Here is an 11,215-nt window from a genome sequence, read left to right as displayed (position 1 = left end):
ATAAAGCAGTTATTTTGCTTTTCTCTTTATCACGTTATTGGATTTTATTGAAATGAGGGACATCCAGATGGCTCCAGAGCGCTGTTTACATTGCAGTCTAATGGACATGTGCCAAGCTGCACGTGGAAGGCCCTGCTACACCTGTATGGTGAGGGGGGAGGGGTATGAAGTCCACCCAACAGTGCTCCCCCTCTTTCCCTAGTCTCCATTCTGCTATGCTCAATTCAAGAACTATACATAAGTTACCCACTATGTGTCAGCCACCGTGCTAGGCACTAGGGATAGAGAGACGACTGAGACAAGGTTCTTGCTGTCCAGACACTGCCACTCTAAGACGGGGGGCACAGTCAGGTAAATGTGACTGCACTGAGGGAATGAGGCATGTAATGTTAGAAGTATGCAATAGGAATGGAAATAACACAGAAGGCTGGGGAATTAATGATGTGAGAGGGTCATGGAAGACTTTCAGAGAGGCTGATCTACAAATCAAATTTTGAAGGATGGCTAGGAGTTCAGAGGCGAAAGTGGAAGAGATGGCAAAGGGGAGAGCAAGCAAAGGCACAGAAGCACAAAACAGAGGGGCCTCGGACCTTTTAAGGAATTTGGCTACTCGCCTGTCATATCGCCAGCTTGGCTCCGAAGTGCAGAAATAATCACCAGCTCTGATAGCTATTAAACCGCTCTTCTCTCCAGCTCCCTGCATGTACCCCGATGGGTCTCTGACCCCCTTGGCTCAGGTGTTCTGCTCCTAGTTCTGGCCTCTGGGCGTCTGGCCCTAATGACATGCTATGGTTTTACTTGCCTGACCTTGATCTTCTAGACTCTTTGGGGTAGGACCCACTCTGCGATCTGCAACTAACAAGGAGAGATACCCCTCCTTCCACCATGCTCTGTGGTGCCCTAAAGGCCAGGCCCGCCCAGCCTCCCCAACAGAGACCGGGCACATATGAAGATCTGCACTTCGTCTACTAGAGCTAGAATAAAAAATGTACGTGGGAGAGAGACGCAGCAGGAGATGGTTCTCCAGGGAGGCAGCAGACCAATCTGATTCCTGCTAAAGTCTGGGCTTCATCCTGCCAACACGGGGAGCCACTGAAAGGCATGATGCAGGGGACTGGCAGATTCCAGTTTGCCTTCCTCGGGGTTACTCTGCTGGTTATTCAAGGTGATTGTATTAGAGGAAGAGAGACTGGGAGCAAAGGAAAAAGTCAATATGGAGAGGCTGTTGCCACAGTGTGAGCAAGACTGAGAAAACCAGGCTCCCCTGCCACTCACTGCTGGTGCAGTCAAATCAGCATCTCCCTGGGGGCAGAGGCAGGACAGAGCTGGCATCAACCTTGTGGTTCCTTAGCTGTCCATTGTGGCTCTGATTCTTACATTTGGGGGCTGCCTCCTCCTCTCTCTTTTTTCTTCTCCCTCCCTCCCTTTCTCTCCCTTCTCTGCCTCCTTCCTTCTCTTCTTGCTTATTCCTTTTCCTCCCTCCTCCCTTCCCCTCCCTCTCTGGCACACCCTGGAGAGATGCGCCTTGCCTCCTGCGTCCAGCTCAAGACTCCCTGATGGGAGAAAACAGAAAACCAACAAAGTTTTGTGTTTTCCAGAGTCTGGAGACTCCGGGGTGCCCCACAAATATTAAAAACAACTTTTGTCACAGATTCCATCACCTCGGAGCCTGCAGGAGGAAATCCTAGCCCTCTCCAACAATCCTGCTAACAGACAATGGGAAATAAGAAACCCACCGACCAGTACTCTTGGGCCCATGTTCCGGCTTCCTTAAGGCCATCCACCACCTTCAGCTTGCCCCAAACTATCTCCAGTGACTCTCCCCAGGTCACAGCAACCTGTTTACAAACATCTAGAATTCCCAGGCACTTTTAGGACAAGGGACTCAGGATGTGTCCAAGTGGGCAGCAAAGTCTTCTCTAAGAGAAGCTGTTCCTCCAGATCTATTTATGACGACGTAAACACTTGCCAAGGAAACAAGGCATGTGGGCATGCGCCGGCCCCACAGTCCCTCGGGTTGCTGCAAAAGGCAACTGAAAAGTCACATGTCATAACAGTGGAAAGTACATATGCAACTATTCTTAGCCCTGGAATGTATACACTGTCTCCCTGCCCAGTGCTTCTTTCCCGAAGTTCTAGAAAACTGTGAAAGTACCGTTAGCATAAACAAATCCAGAACTCTCCCAGGACAAATCATCTGCCAACTGAAGGAAAGGCTTGGGTTTATGGTCTCACTTGGATCCAGAGGTGGAAGCTCTCCGGAGGGACCAGCCGGACCAGGCATCATCAGTGGATGTCACTGCAGCAAATGAAGGTAAATATCTCTAATGTTTAATTCTTCTGTGGGTAGACTGCCAGATGTCATCCAGTAAACCCTGCCCAGGGTACTGTTTGGTCTCTGCTTTCTGTTTATCACATGTTTAAAACAAAACCCCAAAGACTGTCTGAAATCATGTTTTAAAAAATAAGTTGCAAAGGCCCATTTTCATCCTTTAGTACTGTCTAGTTACCCGAGGGCCACGCCCCCAGAATGACATCCTTGGGGAATGACTAACACCCAGAAAGATGCTTAGATGGGTTTACTAAATAACACATATGCTGAGAAGCTCACAGAATTCAGCTGGTCAAATGCATGGACTGTCACTTTGCTTCAGGCTCACATTTAATTAAGCCCCTGACAATCAAGTAACTTCCAACAACATTGGTGGTTCTTTTTCATTTTTCTCAGATTATCTGAAGATGCTATTTGCCTATTACCTTTGAGAGTAATCACAACCAAAAAGAGAGGTGTTGGCTGTGAGGTCTTGGGTGTAGGTGGCCTCTCTTTCCAATCTTCACTAAGCAACATTCTTGGCGTTATCCACAAGCATCTTGGTGAATAGACATAGATGCTATAAGTCTTGGAGCCAACACAGTTAAACACTTCAGCACATGCTTCCCCTTGGGACCTCTTCCCCACCTTGTAGAATGGATGAGGAGTTGCCAGATGAGTTGCTCTTCAAAGACCATGACTTCTCCTCTGACTTACTGAGGCAGCTCAATGGCTTAAGGCAAAACAGGATGCTGACTGATGTGAGCATCTGTACCGGGACCTGGGAGGTCCCCTGCCACCGAAGCGTGCTGGCCTCCAGCAGCCCCTACTTCAGGGCCATGTTCTGCAGCAACTTCCGGGAGAGAAGCGAGCCCAAAGTCCAGCTGAGGGGCATCGACCCCCCAACTCTGGACCAGATCATCTCGTATGTGTACACTGGGGAGGTGCACATCACGGCTGAGAACGTCCTGCCCTTGATGGAGGCAGCCTCCATGCTACAGTATCCCAAGCTTCTGGAGGCCTGCTCCTCCTACCTCCAGAGCCAGCTGACCCCCGGCAACTGCTTGGGCATGATCAGACTCTCTGAAATCTTAAGTTGTGAGAGCCTCAAGAAGAAAGCCAGGGAGGTGGCCCTGACGTGTTTTCCAGAGGTGGCTGCATCGGCAGACCTGAAGGAGCTCTGCGTCTTGGAATTGAGAGACTATCTGGGGGACGACGGGCTCTGTGCGGAGGAGGAAAAGGTGTTTGAGGCCCTCATGGTTTGGGTCAAGCATGACCTCCAGGCCCGGAAACGACACGTGCAGGAGCTGTTCAAGCAAGTCAGGCTTCAGTACATCCACCCGGCCTTCTTCCACCATTTCATCGCCAACAATGCCCTCCTTCAGTCCTCGCCCTCATGCCAGACCATCCTGGAGACAGCCAAGAGGCAGATGTTTGCTTTGCACAGTGCCACCAGTGCCCCAGACCTCCAACCTCCATGGCATGTCCCCCCAAGAACCTCTTACCAAGATTTCCTCGTCCTCTTGGGTGGAAGGAAGGACAGCCAGCAGACCACCAGGGACGTTCTGCTGTACAACAGACAGACCGGCCAGTGGCAGAACCTTGCCAAACTCCCGACCCGGCTGTACAAGGCCTCAGCTGTCACTTTGCACCGCAGCATCTATGTGCTGGGAGGCATGGCTATCGGCACAGGGAAGAACATGCCCAGCCACAACATCTACATCTACTCCCTGAAGCTCAATCAGTGGAGGCTGGGGCAGCCCATGCTGGTCGCCCGCTACTCGCATAAAAGCACTACCCATAAGAACTTCATCTTTTCCATTGGGGGGATTGGAGAAGGGCAGGAAGTCATGGGCTCCATGGAGAGATACAACAGCATCTTGAACATCTGGGAGAGTATGGCCAGCATGCCAGTGGGGGTTCTCCACCCTGCAGTCGCTGTGAAAGACCAAAGACTCTACCTTTTTGGGGGAGAGGACATCATGCAGAATCCTGTGCGCCTTATCCAGGTAAATGACTGGTCCTTCCCATCATGTAAGTGCATGAGTGTATACCCACACATACACACAAGTGCATGCACACACACACATACTTATACACGTATGCATATATATACGCATACATACACACATGTATATACATGCATGCATATACACGTGTGTATACATGCATGCTGAGTACATGCATGCATACATATAATACATATATACACACTTATCATTTGCAGGGGAAGCGTAAAGGAGGGAGGAAAGGAAGGATGGAAGGGAGGAAGGAAAGAAGAAAGTTTAAATTCAGCAAGATTTCATCCATTTATGAATTCTTGTTGTATAAGATTAACACATACAAAGGAACATCAAATACAATCCCTGTACACAAAGAGTTTATCTTCATTGGAGGAAAAAATTAGTATATCTGAAAGTCCAAGCTAGAACACACTGAATGTCTGATAGTGGAATTCTATAGGAATTTTGCAGATGCTTCTAACAATTCAGCAAGGCCCTGTAAGATTCCCAAGCATTGGTCCACAGTCCATGACCAAATCCCTGGGAACCCAACCTCAAATCAGCGGAATCAAAATCTCTTTGTGTGGGGTCCTGACATTTACACATCAGAGACATCTCCAGGAGATTCTCAGTTGCAGCCACGTTGGGGAACCTTGCCTTAAATGATAAGTAGATGCTAATATCACTAGCAAGCTCTCTTAGAAGTATTATTAACAGAGGCCAAAATGTCAGAACATGAAGTGTTTCATGCAAGTTCTAATCTCTGCAGTTTACCTAATGATATGAAAAACTTGAATAATGAGCCTATCTTTAAAGATAAGGAAATTCCTTATCTTTGTTTTATTCAAGAGCTATATTGAGCCCCAGCCATGGTAAGAGCCCGGGGGATGTGGGCATGAGGAAGAAAGTGCACTTACACTCCAGGAGCTTGCTGGACAATTGCAATTCAGGTGCAAAATGGAGGGGTGCTTTAAGAGCATGGGGAGTGCCTTAAACCAGTCTAGAAGGAATCGGGGATGGTGTGACTTTCGAGGTTGGTCTGCTGACTTGAACAGAGAGGCAAGAGAGAAGGGGAGTAAATGAAGAGGGAGAACCCCTGGGTGGATAGAAGGATCTGACATGGATGGAGACGGGAAGCTTCTCTAAGCAGAGGCAGAGTCCTCTGTTGAGGGCAGGGTGGTGAAGCTGGGCAAGGGAGCAGCTGCTCAAAGGCCCTGAAGCAGAAAGGGGCACAGCCCATGGACTGAAGACACTGAAAGCCTGAGAATGTAGCTGCAACACAGAGCAGGAGGAGAAAGGTGGTATGCCAGGCAGGGCTGGGGGGTTAGTCCCCATGTGCTCTCCACCCAGACTGCTGCCCCTGAGCCCCTACTATAGAAATTCTGGAACATTCTTAGGGGATGGGTGTTTGTGCAGATGAGGCTGACCTGGCCAGCTTTCTGGACCTTGTCAAGGAATTGGGGTCGTAGCCTGAGAGGAAGAGTGTGGCTGAAGTAATCAAATTTACATTTTTAGAAGTTCCCTTTAGATAGCTTGGGGAGACAGGACTGGTCTAAGTGGACAACAGGAGGAGAGCTGGGGACTGTTCTAGAGGTCCAGGCCAGGGTGACTGGTGGCTTGGGCTAAGCTGGTGCCGGTGGAGATGGAGAAAAGTGAAAAGCTCCAATTTAATTTCTGTTTTTTCTTGCCTTCACTTCTCCAGCCCATATTTTCAGCTCCTCCCTGACCATCTAGGCAGATTCTGAGTCTGTTCCAAATCCCACTGATTTATTTGAGCCAGGAGAGACATGTTTTGCTCTCCACCAAGCCCTGGCCACACAATTCAGATGTAACAAAGTGCTTCTATGTAAAGCTAGAGCCCCTCCCTCTTTTAAAAAATATTTTTCAAAATAAAGTCAACAACTATGCTAAGTATTTCACATTGCAAAATTGTTATTGATTTCCTAAGAATAAATACAAGGCTCAGAAAAGCTTTTAAGCTGGCACATCAAAAAATGCATAGTACCATCAAGCAAGACTCTTGCAAAGGCAGAAAAATATCCACTAACAAATGAGTGATCCTTTTATACTGCCGTAGTGAGAAGGGGGAAAGGGGAAAAGTATTCATGGAAACCTTTATTGTCTACCTAGCATTAACTTTGATACGAAATTTTTATTCATTCAAATAGAGTGTAAAATCAATGCTGGGGGTTGCTTGATGGAATAGGTTGGATTTTCTGGCACAGATTCAGAGTTTTCTTTAATGGATGGTTCTTCTGCGGGCATGCATTCTTTGAGGAACTATACCGCAGTGGGGTTACTGTGCACTTTGTGTGTGTATGTGTACCTTTCTCCCTGGCCTTCTTTCTACCTCTGTTTCTGGAGGGCATTAAGCAAATCCTTTACCATAACATCACTTCCTCCACAGGTCAAAGACCATCTTTTGTTATCCTTGCCCCAGCCTCTCTAGGGGTATTATGAGGATTATGAGCAACTGTTTAATCTATCTTTGAAACCATACCCCAAGCTGACAGAGAACAGAAAGTCAGGAGGCAATTACTCATTCAGTGTTTGCTTTTGCTCCAAGGATCCTACTTTCCAAAGTGTCACCTACGTATTTTCAGATGAAACCATGAGGCTTAACAGCCATCAAGACTGCCTCTGTCTTTAGCACATGGCCTCCTCTATGCTTCACCAACTTCAAGAACCGACAGAGACCTTAAGAGGTCTCCAGTCTCAAAGGCTCCATCAAGAAAGGCAACACTTACATGGCCCCAGGCAGAGCCATGAGTGTGGTGGTTAAGAACATGGACTCCGGGTGGGGTCAACCAGACCAGCTGTTCCACTCACTCTAGCTGTGTGACTTTGGACATGTCACTTAACCCCTCTAAGCCTCAATCTAATCTGAAAACAATGGAGGCAAGTAATGGTACCTACTTCACAGGATGATTGTGAAGACCAAATTTGGTAAACTAACAAAACATAGAGTCTTTCATATGGTGGCAATTATATTTTATATAGAAAGAATTGCCAGCAAAGAATTATACTTCATATAGAAAGAATTGCCATTTTCTTCTGTAGGTAAATGTTTTGCCCCTTCTTTTCTTATATGAGTCCATCCTAAATCTCTTGTGTTAAATTTTGCTAACATTGAATTAATTTATATTTGATATTTGAACTTTATTTAAACTGAGGGGAACATGTTCTGGAAATCATGATTTGTGACTCTATTTCAGAGCATGGCCAAGGAGTCCTGCCCCACCTCTATGCTCTTTTTTTCTTTTCTCATACTTCCTCTCTGATTCTAATGACTTTCAGGCACAAACTGTTCGAAAGCCTTCCTCTCCTAGCCCCAAATGTATTCTTGGCTCTGAGGCCCTCTCTGATACACTGGAACATTTAGAAACCTAAACATGAGCCGGAAATAGAAATGATTGAAAAATCATTGGTTTTATGAATACCCAAGTTGCTTCATTTCCCATTAAAAGAAGAAAAATGTTCCAAGCAAGGTAAGAAAACACATACTACAATGCCTAACTCTTGGTCCATTCTATAGACACATAGCCAAGGATCTCATGGGCTCACATAAAGACCAATTTCTAGTAATATATTCTTTCTGTTATTTAATTATATCTTATTGATAGCAATATATCAGTATTGCTTAGTATATTCCAATATATCAATATTGCTTGGTATAATAGGTATTATACCTACCTACATTTCAAAAACTAGGAAAAAGTGAAAAAAATCACTCCTGTTTCACTCTCTTAACTACTACTTCTATCTTTTTAAAAATATATATCCCTTTACAATGCAGCACCATGATTATATTTCTCCCTCAGGTTTACCACATTTCCAGAAACACATGGTTCAAAATGGAGACGAGAATGATCAAGAATGTGTGTGCCCCTGCAGTGGTGCTGGGGGAGCGTATTGTCATCGTGGGAGGTGAGTTTGAACAGAGGATCGTGAGGCTGGACACAAACTTGGCATCTCCCGTGGAAAATGGGTCACTAATAGACAGATGTTGTTCTACAAAACAGTGCTGTTAAAAGCACATCCATCCAACTAGGGGAGTGTGGACGACTTGGCAAAGTTTTTTTCTCATCCAGAAGTTTTTCCCTGTCTTTATCTATAAACAGGGAATGAAATAATACCTATTTCACAGAATTGTTGTGATAATAAAATGTGTTCATATATCTAAAGCACTTAGCACTCTCCCGGGTACATGGCAAATACTAAAATAATGTTTGCTACTGTTCATAATATCAGCCATTAAGAGATAATCTCTCTGCAATTGCAGTATAGTGTCTTGGTTAAGAGGACTGGTTTTAGGGTCAGACCTGGGTTCAAATCCTGACTCTGCCACTGGCTGTATACTCTCTGGCAATTTATTAATCTTTTTTTTTCTGTGCCTCCATTTGCACATCTGTAAAATGGGGATCTTAAGAGTGGGGACTGGTAGGGACCAGGTAGGGCTGTCGTGGAAATCATTCCTGAATTCCCAAAGTCTCCTTCTCTGGATTGATAAGGCTCTTGGGGAAGGTGGGGAGTGTGTAAAAGAAATGAAAATGACATTGAGGCTGAGAAAGCCACTGAAATCAGGAGGCTGCTCCTAATATAATGCTGCCTTAACTTGCGGCTAAGGATTCAGGGGCCAGAATCAGACAGATTGGAGTCCAAACCCCAGCTGTGCCCACACCTTGGGCAGGTTACCAAAGCATACTACACCTTAGTTCAGAGTGCAGCCTTGATACTGGGCAATGGCAGAGATCAGCCATGTTTCCAGACCGCAGCCTTCCATTCCCAAGTGAGCAACACTGAGCTTGCCGATATGCCATTTGGTTTTCAGGTTACACGAGGAGGATTCTTGCTTATGACCCTCAATCCAACAAATTTGTCAAGTGTGCGGACATGAAAGACCGCAGGATGCACCATGGGGCCACGGTGATGGGGAACAAGATCTATGTAACGGGTGGGCGGCGGCTGACCACAGATTGCAACATCGAGGACTTGGCCTCCTTTGACTGCTACGACCCTGAGACGGATACCTGGACATCCCAGGGACAGCTTCCTCACAAACTCTTTGATCACGCCTGCCTCACTCTCCAGTGCATACCCCACACTCCCACCTTCTCATGAAGTCGGCGAGAAACTGTTGGTCTTAGTCAAGATGCTTTCTGTTGCAAGGGACAGAAACCCAATTCCAAGGAGCTTAACCCTAAAAGGATGCAGGGAGTGCCCACAGGACTGAAAGTTCCAGAGCCCGGAGGCCTGAAACCAGACATATTGTTGCCAGAACTCTCTGTCCACACCGCAACTCTCTCTCTCTCTCCCCCTTTCTCTTTCTCCTCACTTTCCCTCCTTCTCTACCTCATCTCTACTAGATTTCATTCTACAAACAAGTTTCTTGATCCACAAATTATGAAGACAATGGCAACTGATAAACTCAGACTCACATTTTCTAACTTTGCATCTTCAAGACAGAACTTGACCATCATCCATATATTAATCCTGAAAATAATCCTAATTGGACGTTTTTTAATTCCATGGCTTCCTCTTGAGTCAATCACTGTTTCCAGGGCTTGTGCTACTGTGTAATCCCAGATCATGTCCCTACAGGCTGAGGTCATGTTAACTGTTATCACTGACAGTCTATCCACTGCACATGATGAGATAGAGGCAGTTTCCCCAAAGGAAGAACTGCTGGGCTGACCAAAACCACATCTGCCCAGATCATCATGGAAACCCAGAACTAAAGGGCTGAGAGACCGGGAAGAGTCCCTAGAAGCATGTGGTCCAGGTGGCAGTGTGAGACATTGACTGTGACCCCGTTTCTTTGCATTCTATGGATGTAGTACATTGGGATTCCAGGGAAATATGTCAATTCAGTTTCTAGGGTTTGCAAAATTATCTATGCTGCCAGAATAAAGTTTGTTTCTAGTGCCAAAGGATGTTTTCCTCCAGCCTCTGGGGAGCTATAAACCTGCAGAATTAATCAGGATTTTCATTTTTGTAAATGTTATGAGAATTGCTCTTCCGAGGCAAGCCAACAAATTCCTTCACAGATTCCAGCAATTATTGCCCTCTCCATGCCAGGGCTGAATATCCCCTAGCCCTCTTTATCTCAAAGTTCTTCCCATGCTGGCTCAATCCCAAGCTCAAGAATAAACTGAAGATGGTGACACATTATAATCACCTGGGAAGCTGTTTGAAAATGGGGCTGAGCCGCATTCCGGAGGGACAGACAGGGATTCTCAGGTGGAGCCTAGATCATTGAAATGTGTGGTCAGGATTAAGAACCACCATCCTGGGCACTTGGGTGGCTTAGTCCATGAAGTGACCAACTCTTGGTTTCGGCTCAGGTCATGATCTCACAGTTTGTGGGATCGAGCCCCTTGTCAGGCTCTGTGCTGACAGTGTGGAGCCTGCTTGGGATTCTCTCTTTCTGCCCCTCCCCTGCTCTCTCTTACTTTCTTTCTCTTATAAATAAATAAATAAATAAATAAATAAATAAATAAATAAATAAATAAATAAATAAATAAGCTTTTTAAAAATTAAATAAAAAAAAAAACAAGAACCACTGTCCTGCTCAGCTGCAGGTACTGAAACATTCGTGTGCTGACCCGCTTCCCAGCATGTTCTGGCCAGCCCTGTCGCCACCCAAGAGCATAGGTAAAGTCTTCTCTCTAGCAATGGAAACATCTGGAATGGGTCTCACTGCCCTGAACCTGGCACCAGAGTGACCCCAAGCTGGAGCCTTCCTCCTACCCTGCTCTTCAGGCTCATGTTCTGGACTTACCCTTTCTTCATAATTTGTATTTTTTGCCCTTCAGTTTCTCCTGCTGGGGTCTGAAGCTCTGCTCTGCTCCCCAGTCTGGGGAGCAAGCTGTGGGAGCGAGCCACAGGTGTCTTGGCTGTG

The 11,215-nt window shown here is 46.2% G+C and overlaps 1 protein-coding gene across 1 annotated transcript; it reads left to right on the top strand.

Moving 5' to 3' along the window:
- Nucleotides 1-2,036: 2,036 nt before the first annotated feature.
- On the top strand, nt 2,037-10,244 carry KLHL38 (kelch like family member 38). Its single transcript, XM_019459905.2, has 4 exons — nt 2,037-2,314; nt 2,729-4,320; nt 8,136-8,241; nt 9,146-10,244. The coding sequence occupies exons 2-4, from the start codon at nt 2,932-2,934 to the stop codon at nt 9,433-9,435; spliced, it is 1,785 nt and encodes a 594-aa protein (XP_019315450.1). The 5' UTR covers nt 2,037-2,314; nt 2,729-2,931; the 3' UTR covers nt 9,436-10,244.
- The last annotated feature ends 971 nt before the right edge of the window (nt 10,245-11,215 follow it).

This window comes from Panthera pardus, unplaced genomic scaffold, assembly GCF_024362965.1.
Source record: "Panthera pardus isolate Hobbes unplaced genomic scaffold, ASM2436296v1 HiC_scaffold_7, whole genome shotgun sequence".
Classification (NCBI taxonomy): Eukaryota; Metazoa; Chordata; class Mammalia; order Carnivora; family Felidae; genus Panthera; species Panthera pardus.
The sequence above is the reverse complement of the archived record's forward strand: the minus strand, read 5'-3'. Positions and strand labels throughout refer to the sequence as shown.